Source organism: Sorex araneus, chromosome 5 (assembly GCF_027595985.1).
Source record: "Sorex araneus isolate mSorAra2 chromosome 5, mSorAra2.pri, whole genome shotgun sequence".
In the NCBI taxonomy this organism is placed as follows: Eukaryota; Metazoa; Chordata; class Mammalia; order Eulipotyphla; family Soricidae; genus Sorex; species Sorex araneus.
In genome coordinates, this window is record NC_073306.1 from 28,168,471 (window position 1) to 28,184,721 (window position 16,251).

The following is a 16,251-nucleotide window of genomic DNA, read 5'->3' on the forward strand; positions in this document are numbered from 1 at the left end:
TGCATGGTCACAGTCAGTGACAGGATGTACTTCTCAGGATGTCTTGCCATGGGTTCTGACTCAGCACTATGCTTCTGCAAATCATGCAGCCTTCCATGGAAGGTCATGGAAGTCAGAATGTCACTCAGAGCCACTCTGTGTTAACAACTCTTCCCAGGGGAATCTTGGCTCTCAACCACCAGGTCAATTAATAGCAGATGAACAAAGTAGCTGAATCTACAAGGATAGGTCCCTAAGCTTTCTCTCCACCAGACACCTGGGTTTACTTCTCTTATATCTTCTTTCATCAAGCTGAGTTCAAGGGTTAGTGACAATTCCCCTTTGACCCTGAGAAACTATTTATCACCAAAAGATGAGAATTGAGTAAGATATTTTATGATATTTAATAAGATATTTCAGTAGATTGTTGGCACTTTAACATGCTTTATGCACATTATTGATCAAAACTCATCTGGCTTATAAAGAGGGGAAGGGCCATTAGAATATTTCATGAATAGGAAGGACATTTTCTTTCAGTCAAGGGGAAACAGGTGTTCATGTCAGTTACCTTTCACAGTGGTCATGGCCCAATGTGTGATCAGGACCAAAAGTCATTTAATACGCAGATGGAAAGAGAAACTAGCCTTTGTGCTAGGTGAGAGGACATGGATAGAATGGGAAAGATCCAATAAAAAATTAACAGGTAGAGGAAAGTAAGACACAAAGGAAAAGATAAACCAAAGCACAGAGAATTGGGAGCACCCCTGGGGAACTTGGAGAACCTCACAAGCACTGCAGAGGATAGTAACAATGATAGCAAGGTAATAGGCAAATACATTAACATAAGCTCTCTGCAAGGAGGAAGGACTACTTAAAGTCTAGCCTGAGCGCCTCATAACTGTGGAGGGGCAAATAACAGCAAATCCTTCTATTCTGAAGGATTGTTCAACAGGGTGGCACTGATCGGGCTATTTGAGAAAAGTGCCAGCAGTGATTCCAATATATGTCCTTCTAGGAAACACATGTGCCTATGTCCCTTTCCCCCAGGACAAATGGGCAGAGCTCAGCAGGAACAGTGGCCCGGTGGACATTTTGGGACACATCTCCTTGATGACGCTGGAAACCATCATGAAGTGTGCCTTCAGCCACTCCAGCAGCCTGCAGACTGACAGGTCAGTGGCTTCCCTAGTCAGCACCTGTTCTGCTCAGCTCTGGGAAATACCTGCAAGGTCAGGAGGATGGTTTGCATAAGAACCAGCGCAAACGGGGAGGCTCTCAGGAGTCTTGACCAGGACAAGCCCTGACATTTCCTCTCGTGCTCCAGATCAACCACAGCTTAACTCTGGCCTCTGATCATGACCCCTGGTCTCTTATCACTGTCTAAAGACAAAAGGGTGAAGGGAGAAATAACTGACTCCCCATTTTGTGGGAATCTCCACAATGCCAGAATCCCCCTTTCCCATCTGCTCTGCCCCATCTTCTGACAGGAAGTCCCAGTCCTACACCCAAGCCATCGAGGACCTAAAGAAACTCGTCTACTCCCGAATGTGGAATATATTACACCATAATGACTTCATCTATAGCCTGACATCTACTGGCCGCAGTTGTTCCAGTGCCTGCCAGCTTGCCCATGAACACACAGGTGAGATCCCTCATCTGAAGTTCTTCCTGCTGTCATTAGCCACATGCAAAGAATTCAGTGGTATGTCGCTGGTATAGCTGGTATAGCTGGAACCTTGCTGGCCACTCAGGATTAGAGGACTTGAGGGCACCAGGTGCAGGGCTATAAGGGCATTACAAATATTTCCTTACAGGGAATTTTGAATATGACTTAGAGTTCTCACCTCTGTGCTCCCATACTCCATCACTAAACCTTATTCACTGCATACACTCTGGGGGAGGTATTTAGGCTCCTGAGTTCACTGACTTAGGCCTCCAGAATCCTGACCTATCCTTTAAACTCTTTCCCGACAGACAGAGTAATCCAGCAGCGGAAGTTACACCTGCAGGATGAGGGTGAGCTGGAAAAGATCAGGAAGAAGAGGCACCTGGATTTTCTGGACATCCTGCTCTTTGCCAAGGTAGGTAGAGGAGAGGCAAGTGTGGGGGGGGGAGGGAGGGGTGGGTAGCAGGGGGATGAGTGTGGAGGGTAAGTGTATAGGAGGATGATCATGGGGATGAGGATGAATGTGGAGGGTGAGTGGAGGATGGTGAGTGTGGAAGGAGATTAGTATATAGGAGGCTGAGGTTGGAGAAGGTCATGACTGTGCCCATATACCCAGAGAGAAAGGGGTCAACCCACTCTCTCCCCATGTGCACAGTCAGAGGATGGGAGCGGCCTGTCTGACAAGGACCTGCGGGCAGAAGTGGACACGTTCATGTTCGAGGGTCACGACACCACGGCCAGCGGCATCTCCTGGATCCTCTATGCACTGGCCACACACCCCAAGCACCAGCAGCAGTGCCGGGAGGAGCTCCAGAACCTGCTGGGAGATGGCTCCTCCATCACCTGGTGAGTGCCAGCTGTGGGCGAGCCAAGCCCCTCAGGAATGGATCCCGGGGCAGCTCCACTCACAATCAGGATGCTCCTTTCAGGGACCACATGGACAAGATGCCCTACACAACCATGTGCATCAAGGAGGCACTGCGTCTCTACCCGCCTGTGCCTGGTGTGGCCAGACAGCTCAGCTCACCTGTCACCTTCCCTGATGGGCGCTCCCTACCCAAAGGTAGGCCAGCTCCTGGCGCACTCCCTGAGAAGCAGCATAGTCGAGGGAGAGAAGGTCATGTGGCAAAGACAGTCCTGAGCTCTCGAGGCAAGACTCTGTAGTTAGAATAGGGTCTAAGAAATACTGCCACAACACTGTCCCAGAAAAGCTCCATCAACTAGTTCTGGCCTCTAAGTTGTGTGACCTCAGTAATTCAATCCTAAAATGTTTATTTTCTGATCTAGAAGAACTGGCTAGTTGTAGAAAGGCAAGGGGAGATGCAGTTTTCTCTTCAGGGACTGCAAGCAATGAGGGAGCTGGAACTCACTGCTGGGTAAGAAAGTAGCTGATGAACAGGCCTGAGACCAGTGTAATGATGGGAGGCATCGCCTCTGTCTGCCGCCCGCCCCCCACCCCCAACTTGGACTTTACTCACAGGCCTGGACCTGAACCTACCTCTGCTGAACCAGCTGTGTGTGTAACAGCAAGTTGCTTAGATTCTCCTGAGCTCAGCAGCCTCACCTGAAAACAGCTGTGTCTTTCTTAAAGGCTGTTTTTATGAGAAGAAAATTAGTTAATGTTCATTCCCTCAAGGTTCAACAAGCTGTTACAAACAGGAATGTTGTAGGAGTTTGTAAAAAGTAAAACCTTTAACTTCCCCATCCCAGTTCTGGTCAGCTCCTGAGATGTGCACATAGGCCTTACCAGGATCCAGCAGTATGTCCCACCCTCAATATCCCATACATAGCATCCTCCAGGCAGAGATGTGACAAGGTGACAGGTGGCATGACAGGTTTTGTGCGTGCCCACGCACACCACAGGCTGGGGTGCTGGTACCTGAAGTGCTGTGCTCAGTCTTCTCTCTCAACACTATCCCCAGGAATCTCAGTGGGCCTGTCCATTTATGGCCTTCACCACAATCCAAATGTGTGGCCCAACCCAGAGGTATGATGTGGGCAGCGGGTTGTCCTGGGTCACCTCACCCTCACCTTATCTCACCTCTCCTGAGTACTGACCCACCTGGAATGAAGGAGTCATGACCCACCTGTTCTGTCTCTGTTCTCTGCAGGTCTTTGACCCATCCAGGTTTGCACCAAGTGCAGCTCGGCACAGTCACGCATTCCTGCCCTTCTCAGGGGGCTCCAGGTGAGCTCCTCGGAGTTGGCAGGAAGGGGGTGTTACTGGGTACACCCACATGCAGGTGACCTCCTGAACCTACATGTGGTATCTCCAGAGGGACCTTTGCATGTCAGGGTGGGAAGGAGTCACGCCCAATGCTATAGCAGAGAAGATGACCCTTCAGGGCATCCCTAAGTCTGCCCCGCTGATCTTTAGCAAGAACCAAGGAATGAGCACTGCTGCAGCAGCAGAAAACCAAGGCCGGTGTCTTCCTGTGCTTTATCGCTTTATAAAATAGAATGTTACAGAACAGAATTAACCTCCAATAATTGTTTTTCTCCATCACGATGATTCGCTGTGCCCAGGGCCTCAGGTGGCCTGTACACTCCCTCCCCCCCCAGAAGGCAGTGATGTTGGGGGTGTTGGGATTCCCAGTATGCCCTTGTGCTGACATTGGGAGCCTTTCTGGAAACTCTCAGGAGCACTGGTGGAGACTCACACCAATAGTGTCATCTGGGTTCACAGCTCCCCAGCAAGATCTGCCTGCCTATCAGTGTTTGTGTAATCATGAACATTTTTGTATTTTGCGGGGGGGAGGGGGAGGTTCATACCCGGCGATGCACAGAAGTTATTCCTGGCTCTTCACTAAGGAATTACTCCTGGCGATGCTCAGGGGACCATATAGGATGCTGGCAATCGAACCCAGGTCAGCTGCATGCAAGGCAAATGCCCTACCTGCTGTGTTATTACTCCAGCCCTGAACATTTTCTTTTTCTTTAATTTTATTTTATTGATTCACCTTGAGGTATAGTTACAAGATTTCATGTTTTTTTTTCTACTTTTTTGTTGTTCTTTTTTTAAATTTTTTTTCTTGTTTTTTTTTGGGGGGATTTCATGTTTGAGTTACAATCACACAATGATCAAACACCCATCCCTCCACCCGTGCACATTTCCCACCACCAATATCCCCAGTCTATCCCCACCTTTCCCACCATCCCCCTGCCTCCATGGCAGATAATATTCCCCATACTCTCTCTCTACTTTGGGGCATTATGGTTTGCAATGTAGATGCAATGCAATGAGAGGTCATCATGTGTGGTTCTTTATCTTCTTTTGGGACACAACTCCCATCCAGACTTATTCCTTCAACCATCATTTTCTTAGTGATCTCTTCTCTTCTACAGCTGCCTTCTCTCCACCCACTCATGAGGCAGGCTTCCAACTATGGAGCAATCTTCCTGATCTTTATATCTGCTGTCCTTGGGTGTCGGTCTCGTGTTGTTATTTTATATTCCACAAATGAGTGCAGTCCTCCTATATCTATCCCTTTCTTTCTGACTCATTTCACATAGCATGATAATCTCCATGTCTATCCATGTATAAGCAAATTTCATGACTTCATTTCTCCTAACAGCTGCATAGTATTCCATTGTGTAGCTGTACCAAAGTTTCTTTAACCAGTCATCTGTTCTCAGACACTTGGGTTGTTTCCAGATTTTGGCTATTGTGCAGTGCTGCAATGAACATATAGGTACAGATGCCATTTCTACTGTTTTTTTGCAGCCTCAGGATATATTCCCAGAAGTGGTATTGCGGGGTCATATGGAAGCTCAATTTCTAGTTTTTGAAGGACTGTCCATATTGTTTTCCAAAAAGGCTGGACCAGTCGGCATTCCCACCAACAGTGAAAGAGCGCTCCTTTCCCCCCACATCCACACCAGTATTGGTTGCTTTTGTTCGTTTTAATGTGTGCCAGTCTCTGTGGTGTGAGTTGATATCTCATTGTTGTTTTGATTTGCATTTCCCTCATGACTAGCGATGTGGAGCATTTTTTCATGTGCCTTCTGGCCATTTGTATTTCTTTTTTTTTAATAAATTTATTTATTTTTAATTAATGAATCACCATGAGGGTACAGTTACGGATTTATACACATCTGTGCTTATGTTTCCCCCATACAAAGTTCGGGAACCCATCCCTTCACCAGTGCCCATACTCCACCACCAGTAAACCCAGCATCCCTCCCATCCTCCCCAATCCCATCTCCCCCCACCCCACCCTGTCACTGTGGCAGGGCATTCCCTTTTGTTCTCTCCTTCTAATTAGCTATTGTGGTTTGCAATAAAGGTGTTGAGTGGCCACTGTGCTCAGTCTCTAGCCCTCATTCAGCCCGCAACTCCCTTCTCCCACATGGCCTTCGACTACATTATAGTTGGTGAGCCCTTCTCTGAGTTGCCCATTCCCCAGAATGTGAGGCCAACCTCCTAGCCATGGAGTCAACCTCCTGGTAGTTGTTTCTACAATTCTTGGGTGTTAGTCTCCCACTGTGTTATTCTATATGTCATAGATGAGTGCAATCTTTCTATGTCTGTCTCTCTCTTTCTGACTCATTTCACTTAGCATGAAACTTTTCATGCCGATCCACTTAAATAAAAAATTTGTGACCTCCTTTTTTCTAACAGCTGCATAGTATTCCATTGTATAGATGTACCAAAGTTTCCTCAACCAGTCATCCGTTCTAGGGCATTCGGGTTTTTTCCAGATTCTGGCTATTGTAAACAGTGCTGCGATGAACATACATGTGCAGATGCCATTTCGATTATACTTTTTTGCCTCTCTGGGATATATTCCCAGCAGTGGTATTGCTGGGTCAAATGGGAGCTCAACTTCTAATTTTTTGAGAATCGTCCATATTGTTTTCCAGAAGGGCTGCACCAGTCGGCATTCCCACCAGCAGTGTAGAAGGGTCCCTTTCTCGCCACATCCTCTCCAACAGCGGTTGCTTTTGTTCTTTTGGATGTGCGCTAGTCTCTGTGGTGTGAGGTGGTATCTTGTGGTTGTTTTGATCTGCATCTCTCTGATGATTAGTGATGTAGAGCACTTTTTCATGTGCCTTTTGGCCATTCGTATTTCTTCTTTGGTAAAGTTTCTGTTCATTTCTTCGCCCCATTTTTTGATGGGGTTGGATGTTTTCTTCTTGTAGAGTTCAACCAGTGCTTTATATACCATTGATATCAACCCCTTATCTGATGGGTATTGTGTAAATATCCTTTCCCATTCTGTAGATAGTCTTTGGGTTCTGGTCACTGTATCTTTTGCGGTGCAAAAGCTTTTTAGTTTAATGTAGTCCCATTTGTTGATCTCTGTTTTTACTAGATTGCTTAGTTCTGTGTCACCTTTGAAGATACCTTTATCTTCAATATCGTGGAGGGTTTTGCCGACCTTGTCTTCAATGTACCTTATGGTTTGTGGTCTAATGTTGAGGTCTTTAATCCATTTTGATCTGACTTTTGTGCATGGTGTCAGGTCAAGGTCTACGCCCATTTTTTTGCATGTGGTTGTCCAGTTGTGCCAGCACCATTTGTTAAAGAGGCTTTTCTTGCTCCACTTCACATCTCTTGCTCCCTTATCAAAGATTAGATGATCATACATTTGGGGTTGTGTGTAAGGGTATTCCACCCTGTTCCATTGGTCTATGGCTCTGCCTTTGTTCCAGTACCATGCTGTTTTAATTGTTACTGCTTTGTAGTAAAGATTGAGGTTGGGGAGGGTGATACCTCCCATCGTCTTTTTCCCAAGAATTGTTTTAGCTATCCTTGGACGTCTGTTGTTCCATATGAATTTTAGGATTGCTTTATCCATTTCTTTGAAGAATGTCATGGGTATACTTATAGGGATCGCGTTGAATCTGTATAATGCTTTGGGAAGTATTGCCATTTTGACAACATTGATTCTCCCTATCCACGAGCAGGGTATATGTTTCCATTTCCTCATGTCCTCTTTGATTTCATGGAGTAGCGTTTTGTAGTTTTCTTTGTAGAGGTCTTTTACTTCCTTGGTTAAGCTGATTCCGAGGTACTTGATTTTCTGGGGCATGATTGTGAATGGGATTGCTTTTTTTATGTCCCTTTTCTCTGCCTCATTGTTTGCATATATGAAGGCCATGGATTTTTGGGTATTGATTTTGTAGCCTGCAACTTTACTGTATAAGTCTATTGTTTCTAAGAGTTTCTTAGTAGAGGTTTTAGGCTTCTCTAGATATAGTATCATATCGTCTGCAAATAGTGAGAGTTTGATTTCTTCCTTTCCTATCTGGATGCCCTTAATCTCTTTTTCTTGTCTAATAGCTATCGCAAGTACTTCCAGTACTATATTGAAGAGGAGTGGTGAGAGTGGGCATCCTTGTCTTGTGCCTGATCTCAGAGGAAAGGCCCTTAGTTTTTCCCCGTTGAGGATAATGCTTGCCGTAGGCTTGTGATAGATGGCTTTGACTATCTTGAGGAAAGTTCCTCCAAACCCCATTTTGATGAGGGTTTTCATCATGAAAGGATGTTGGATCTTGTCAAATGCTTTCTCTGCATCTATTGATATGATCATATGGTTTTTATCTTTGCTTTTATTGATATGGTGGATTATGTTGATTGATTTCCGAATGTTAAACCATCCTTGCATCCCCGGGATGAATCCCACTTGGTCGTGATGTATGATCTTTTTGATGAGTTGTTGGATCCTATTTGCCAGTATTTTGTTGAGGATCTTCGCATCGGTGTTCATCAGGGATATTGGTCTGTAATTTTCTTTCTTAGTGGTGTCTTTGTTTGCTTTTGGTATTAGGGAGATGTGTGCTTCATAGAAACTGTTTGGGAGATTTCCTGTTTTTCCATTTCCTGGAAAAGTTTGAGGAAAACAGGTAGCAGGTCTTCTTTAAATGTTTGGAGAATTCGCCAGTGAAACCATCTGGGCCTGGGCTTTTGTTTTTGGGGAGGTTTTTGATCACAGTTTCAATTTCCTTAACATTGATGGGTCTATTCAGGTATTCCAAGTCTTCTTTGTTCAGTCTTGGGAGATTGTAGGAATCGAGGAATCCATCCATTTCTTTTAGGTTCTCCTGCTTTGTGGCATATAGACTTTCGAAGTAGTCTCTAATGATCTTTTGAATCTCACTGGTTTCTGTTATGATGTCCCCCTTTTCATTTCTGATTCGATTTATTAGGGTTCTTTCTCTTTCTTTCTTTGTGAGTCTTGCTAGCGGTTTATCAATCTTGTTTATTTTCTCGAAGAACCAGCTCTTTGTTTCATTGATCTTCGGATTGTCTTTTTGGTTTCCATGTCATTAATTTCTGCTCTAATTTTTATTATTTCTTTCCTTCGATCTGGTTTGGGTTCCTTTTTCTGGTCCTTTTCTAAGGTCTTGAGTCCTGAAGTCAGGCTGTCTATGTGGGCCTTTTCTTCCTTCCTGAGGAATGCTTGGAGAGCTATAAATTTTCCCCTTAACACGGCTTTAGCTGCGTCCCATAGGTTTTGGCAGCTTGTGTCTTCATTCTCATTTGTTTCTAAGTATTTTTTGATTTCTTCCTTGATTTCCTTCCTGACCCACTCATTGTTCAACAATGAATTGTTTAATTTCCAAGTGTTTGACTTGATTCTCCGTGTCAGTAAGTGGTTAGCTTCTATCTTCAGCGCATCGTGGTCTGAAAAGATGGTTGATACAATTTCTATTTTTCCAATTCTATTGAGGTATGTTCTGGGGCCCAGTACATGGTCTATTTTAGAAAATGTTCCGTGTGCACTGGAAAAGAATGTGTATTCTTTCTTTTGGGGGTGTAAGGCCCTGTATAGGTCTATTAGGCCTCTCTCTTCAATTTCTTCTTTCAGAGTCAGTGTTTCCTTGTTGAGTTTTGTTCTTGTCGATCTATCTAGAGGCGATAAGGCCGTATTGAAGTCTCTGACTACTATTGTGCTGTTAGTGATGTCCTCTTTGAAGTCTGCTAGGAGTTGTTTTAAATATTTAGCTGGTCGCTCATTAGGTGCATATATGTTTAAGAGTGTGATTTCTTCCTGTTGTACATATCCCTTGATAAACAGAAAATGACCTTCGCTGTCCCTTTTAATCTTTTTCAACCTGAAATCTATGTTGTCGGATATTAGGATGGCCACTCCAGCTTTTTTACGGGGGTTGTTTACTTGCAGGATTGTTTTCCATACTTTGACTTTGAGTCTATGTTTACTCTGTTTGTTCAGGTGTGTTTCTTGCAGGCAGCAGAATGATGGGTTTAATTTCTGGATCCATTTTGCCACTCTGTGTCTCTTTATGGGTGCATTTAGGCCGTTGACATTGAGAGAGATTATTGTGATAGGATTTTGTATCATATTTCTGTGGTATTTGTTGTTTTTATGTGGCTCCACCTTGTCTTACAGTAGCCCCTTTAGACCTTCTTTCAAGTTCGGTTTTGAGTCTATGAAGGACCTGAGCTGTTGTTTATCCGAGAAGTAGTGTATGGTTCCTTCGAGTTTGAGTGAGAGTTTAGCCGGATAAAGTATTCTTGGTGAGGCATTCATTTCGTTGAGTCTTTTCACTATGTCCCACCATTGTCTTCGGGCTCGGAGGGTTTCCTCTGACAGGTCTGCTGTAAATCTGAGGGGTGCTCCTTTGTATGTAATTTCCTTCTTTGACCTTGCTGCTTGCAGAATTGTGTCTCTATCCATAGCATCCGTCATTCTGACTATGATATGCCTTGGAGTCTTTTTATTCGGGTCTCTTTTTGCTGGTACTCTTCGGACTCCTTGTATCTGGATGCCTGCCTTGTCCAGCTCTGGGAATTTCTTAGCAATGATGTCTTTGACTGTGTTTTTTTCATTGGGGTTACTTCCCTGTGGTTCTGGTACTCCAATGATTCTTATGTTGTTTCTCTTGAGGTCATCCCCCAGGGCTCTGATTCGCTCTATAGCCATTTTGAGGTCTTTGGCCATGATTTGTTGTTGTCTATAAGCTTTCTGCAGCTCATCTTCCAGGTCGCTGATTCTTTCTTCAGCTGTAGTCATTCTACTGTTGAGGGCATCTAGAGAGATTTTTAATTCATCTACCGATTCCTTTATTTGTGTGACTTCCGTTCATAGGTTTGAGATTTCTGTTCTCATTTCTTCCTGTATTTTCTTGGTGGACCGTTCCAGTGCTTCATTCATCTCCTCCCTTAGTTTATTGGATGTCTGTTCCATGGTTGCTTGGAGTAAGTCGACTCTCCTACAGATCTCCTCTCTAAATTGTTTATCTGAGAGGTCGTAGATGTGAGTAGCCCCCATTGATGTTTCTGGAATTTTTTCTTCTCCCTCTCTTGGTGGAGGGGATTTTCGCTGCTTCTTCATATTGTTACGGAAGTATAGAGTTGGAGCTTTGTAGTTATTTATTCCTTTTTCTTCTTGTGGAAAGAAGGTTTTCTGATCGTGCTAAACTTCCCTTATTAACTGACAGCTTTTATAGTGTCAGACTAAGCTAATGGCTATTTTGCGTGTTTGAGATCGCAAAAGTGAATTTTCAAAAAAATACAAGTACCGATTGAGCTGAGGTAACAAAGAATAACTGCGGCCACTCTGAGAGGAGGCCACGCCCACTTTTAGACCACGCCCACTAAGACAAGGGACACGCCCCCAGTGTCTTCCTGCGAGGGCGGGCCGCAGTTAGGGGGCCCTGTGAGGAGCCGGGGCGCAGAGGACACGGGCTGGGGCGGCTGGAGGGTCTCGGGGAGTCCAGGCGGCCCATTTGTATTTCTTTTTTGAGGAAGCTTCTGTTCATTTCTTCTCCCCATTTTTTGATGGAGCTGGAGGTTTTTCTAATATATAATTCTACTAGTGCCTTGTATATTTTGGATATTAATCCCTTATCAGATGGGTAGTAGGTAAGTATTCTTTCCCATTCTGTGAGCTCTCTCTGTATTTTCCATTTGCCAAAACCTTTACCTGAGGAAGTCTGAAGCCATAGTTGTCTCCAATATAATAATCAAATGTGACTGAAAGTATATTACTAGGAACAATGGACTGTTATGAAAATGTGCTATTTGCAGTAACACATTACCAGCATTACTCTTGACCAGTCATGTGCCAGCCCAACACTCCATGAAACACTCTATTGATGCCCAGTGAGCTGACAAAATAATGACACCCAGAAATTTTCAAGTAGTTACTACAACACAGTCTTTTGTTTCTATTTTATTTTAGTTTTGGAGCCACTATCCATTATTGCTATGGCCTATTCCATACTCTACTTGTGAAACACTTTTGACAGATAGGCGGTGTGGTACTGAGGATCAGGCCAGTCTCTCCTGCAGTCAGCCTATCTCTCTCCAGCCCAAACATGTGACTTTGGATTTGTATGTGATTGTTTTTCAAGTCCATGTCTACAAACAAGACTTTGAACAAATTGTTCTTCCAGAGTTGGCTCTAGGCATTGGTTTCTCCAAAGATTAAGTTCCTCATGGAATTGTTGATATCAGAGAAGTACAGAGAAGAACTAGATGTTTTTTCCTAGTTTAGATTCTTAATTTTTATTTTATTCTGAGATTTTTTTAAATTTTGTTCACTTTTTCAAATTTTAAAGTGTGTCTTACGTCTTTCCCTATGTGCCCAGTCCTGGTCTAGGAAAGGGTACTCAGCTCAAAACACCATTCCTGCCTCCAAGAATTTTGAGTCAGAAACCAGTACAGGCTTTGTTGATTCTTCTCTCCTCACTCACTCCTTTATGAGCAGATTGTTGGCTGCTCCTGTTTCTGGCACCTCCTGGGCTCTGGACACTAATGTGTCTCTGAATAGTGGTTGAGATCTGGAGAGGAAGAAGTACAGAGGCAGAGAGATGAGGACAGGCTATCGTTGGATGAGCCTTGAGATTACGGCAGAAGTGGAAGGAAAAATGCTGGCCTTGTCAACATGAGCTGAGCAAAAAAATAGATCTGAAAAGGGAAGTGGTGAGTGAGGCAACAGCACAGGAGGGATGAATGCACACTGAAATGCTAGGATGTTTCCTCCCATGCTCAGAGAGCCTCAGAGGATTTGAGTTAGCTGTGCTTCACTGTAGAGGTAGGGGACGTAGGGGACAGAGAGATCCCAATGAGAACAGGAAGGAAGCAGGGGCACTTCTGCAGGACTGGAAGACACAGAAGCTGGTTAAGTCAGGGTATTGGGAGGTGGTTGTCTGGGCCATTCATTGGAGCTGATGGTGCAGCTGGCTGAGGGTTGGGGTCCTAGGGATCCTCCAGATGTTTCCTGTTCCTGTACAGACTCTTTAATCAAACTCCTTCTGGCTTTCTCAATATGACCAGGGTCCCTGAGAGTTCCTTGATGGTGGGGCCCGAGGGTGGACACTTCATAGTTCCTTTATGTGACTCTGCACTGTGAACTACCATGGAAAGATTGAGCAGAGTCCTGAGGAACGCTTGGAGACAACTTGACCCAGGGCTTGGAGCCTGCTCTTCCCTCACAGGCTTTTGGGCATGCTGAGAGAACGGGAAGAACTTGGGCATGGAATGAGGGAGATTCGGGCCTTCCTAAGGTTGGGGAGATTGAACAGGTCTCAGAGTTAGAATCCAGGCCTGTGCAGTTTGAGGAAGGACATGGAAGGAACCCTCTGAAGGAAATCCTGGTAAAGGTCCCTGGCAGCTCTGATGGATGCCCCACTGCCCAGAACTGACTGAGACCATTTCTCACGTGACTCTGCCTCTTCACAGGAACTGCATCGGGAAGCAGTTTGCCATGAATGAGATGAAGGTGGCTGTGGCGCTGACCCTGCTCCGTTTTGAGCTGGCTCCTGACCCCTCCAGGGTCCCTATTCCCAGTGCTAAAATTGTGCTGAATTCAGAGAATGGAATCCACCTCTACCTCAAGAAACTCCCTTAACAATGTGGGGTCACTGATGGGTGTGAGGACCTCCTGCCTGCTACTCTGTCTACTGTTACCTGACCTTTTATCCCTTTACTGATTTCTTCTCTTTGTTGTGTGTATAAGATTTGGGATTTGTGGGGGATGGGGTTGTGCCTCTGATGCAGTGACCAGACAACTCTGGGACTGCTTCTGGTGACACTCAGCCAACCAGGACTTAAGGTTGGATCTCAGGTCTTAGGATGAGTGCTGTGCAGACCATAGGCGCCATTCTGGAAGTATTCAGGAGCCACAAGTTACACTCTCTGCAGTTCAAGGGCCTTCCAGGCTAAGTCCATTGATTGCTGGCGAGTTGCCTTGAAGCAGGCATTGACAGGTTCGGGCTTAGCCCCTCTACTACCTCTCTACATGCCTCCCCCATTCCTGCTTTTTACCTGCCTCCTGCTTGATCTCTTATCTTTGCCAGTTCTGTTATCTCCCTCCATTGTTTCTGATTCCTGGACTCCCCACCTATTTGTCTGTCTGCTCTCCCTACACTCTGCACATCTGAGTATCACTCACTCTTGACAGCCTGCCTGACCCAAGCCTGCTTAGCTTTGCTGTATTTCTTCTTTTAGCTCCCATATGTATCGATTGATGTTCTCCTGTGGCTCTAATAAAGTACATGAAACTTTGAGGTGTGAACAAAGGTGTTATTAATACAAAATGATAACCTTACCATTTATCATTTATCATGAGGAATCAAAAATGTGACATTGGATTGTGCAAGATACTGCAGAACTTCTAAGTGAGAGAGCCATTGCTTGTTTTTCCGTGTGAGGAGTTCTTTTAGTTCTTTTAGTGAGTTCTCACTTAAGTTCTTTTAGTGAGTGTATTGGGTTTTACCAGATTTTTCAAGAAAAGAGCCTTTTGTTAAATTTAACTGTGAATAGATGTTCATTCTATCTCTAAATACTCAATCAACATCTAAACTAGTATTCAATTGCATAGCAGCAACATAGTCCATGCAACTTGGCATATAAGACCAAAATCCACTGTCCAGCTTCATCAACCTGTCATTCATGCACTTTCCCCTTAAATCACACTTAATCTTCAAATAAAGATAATAATCTCACGCCTTTAAGAACAGCATCTCACAAAAGGTCTTGAAACATCCCAGTGTTTGCATTGGGGTTGGGGTGAGAAAGGATCCCTCATCCATTATTGGTAGCAATGTTGTCTGGGTCAGCCTTTATGGAAAACAATATGGACATATATCCCATGTTGGGAATAGAACTACCATACAACCCAGCTATTTCGCTTCTTAGCATTTATCCCCAAAACACATTTGAATGCATATATGTACATCTGCACTTATTTAGTGCATTTAGTGCACACATTTAGTGCAGATAACAAGATACAGAAACAACCCAAATGCCCAAATATAGATGAGTGGGTCAAGAAATTGTGGTACATATTTATGAACAAAATCATGCAATTTACTGCAATATGGACAGAACTAGAGAATATCATGCTGAATGAAGGTAGTACAGAAGAACGGGATAGATAGAATGATCTCTCTCATATGTGGCCTTAAATATAGACAGCAAAGTAAGTCAAAAAATCCAAAGACAGGGGCCGGAGCGATAGCACAGCGGGTAGGGCGTTTGCCTTGCATGCGGCCGACCCGGGTTTGATCCCCAGCATCCCATATGGTCCCCCAAGCACTGCCAGGAGTAATTCCTGAGTGAAAAGCCAGGAGTAACCCCTGAGCATCGCTGGGTGTGACCCAAAAAGCAAAAAAAAAATCCAAAGACAACATACTAGGAGAACTGATCCACACAACTGAGTTGAAGGGGGTAGTTTGAAAGGGTAGGGAGTTGGGTACACTGGTGATGTGTACGGTGTTGGAATTATGTGCATAAAAAAAGAAGTATAAATTAGCATTGTAAACTTCTGAATATTAATCAGTAAAAAATAAAAAATAAATAAGGATGCCATCAAAGGCATATTTTTGTCAAGCATGCATATAAGTAAAAGTGAGTGAGAAAAAGAATGTCAAGCTGTTGAATTGGAGGTGGGCAGATTCCTGCCTTGCCAAAAGGTACAGCAGCCCCTTTCACACTCAACATCCTCTGGCATAAAACCATCCCAGTTCCACAACTATCTCGAAAGGAATGCCAAAGTCCCAAAGTATCCCAGGTTTATTGGTGTCCAGAAAGAGAGAGCTAGGGTCTCTCAGAATGGGGGTGGTCAGATTCCCCACCCCATGAAAGGCCTAGCAGCCCCCACCCACACCTGATATCCTCTGGCATAAAAATGGCCCAGCTCCCCAACTGAAACTCATCAAGTTGCCCAGCAGCCAAAATTGTCCCAGCTCCACATTTTCTGAAGCACATGGCCACACATGCAGCTGAACTATACCTCCTAATTTTATGGAACTGACAGCCCAGCAGGAGCACATCAAATTTGATGGGAAAGCCTTGTAGAGGATGTCCAAACTCAATGAGCCTCAACAATAACACAGAAGACTCAACTAGCACCAACCAGGCCAGTAAATCCTCAGACAATAACTTTAGAAACACCAGGTGTGATATAGCAATCATCATAAATGGACTTTTTAAATTTATTTTTTTGATAATTCCATTGTAGCAAGCAATGAGAAGTAAATTTGTGCCTTTTTGTTGGTCAGGCTTGGGGAGTTGGTAAGAGAGTGGGGATGTTATGGAGGGAAGGTCACACTGGTGGTGGGATTGGTGCTGGAACATTGAATGGCCAAAACAACTGTTATGAACAACTTTGTAAATCACGATGTTATAGCTA

At 44.4% G+C, this 16,251-nt stretch overlaps 1 protein-coding gene across 1 annotated transcript in view; it reads left to right on the forward strand.

Annotated features, from left to right (window-relative positions):
* LOC101542897 (cytochrome P450 4A11-like) overlaps window positions 1-14,082 on the forward strand; it is a 28,728-nt gene extending 14,646 nt beyond the window's left edge. The window contains exons 5-12 of the mRNA XM_055139130.1: window positions 1,027-1,151; window positions 1,467-1,621; window positions 1,954-2,060; window positions 2,301-2,491; window positions 2,575-2,708; window positions 3,568-3,632; window positions 3,757-3,833; window positions 13,299-14,082. Coding sequence (XP_054995105.1) covers window positions 1,027-1,151; window positions 1,467-1,621; window positions 1,954-2,060; window positions 2,301-2,491; window positions 2,575-2,708; window positions 3,568-3,632; window positions 3,757-3,833; window positions 13,299-13,467 — 1,023 coding nt within the window. The 3' untranslated portion in view covers window positions 13,468-14,082. The remainder of the gene's footprint in view (window positions 1-1,026; window positions 1,152-1,466; window positions 1,622-1,953; window positions 2,061-2,300; window positions 2,492-2,574; window positions 2,709-3,567; window positions 3,633-3,756; window positions 3,834-13,298) is intronic.
* The last annotated feature ends 2,169 nt before the right edge of the window (window positions 14,083-16,251 follow it).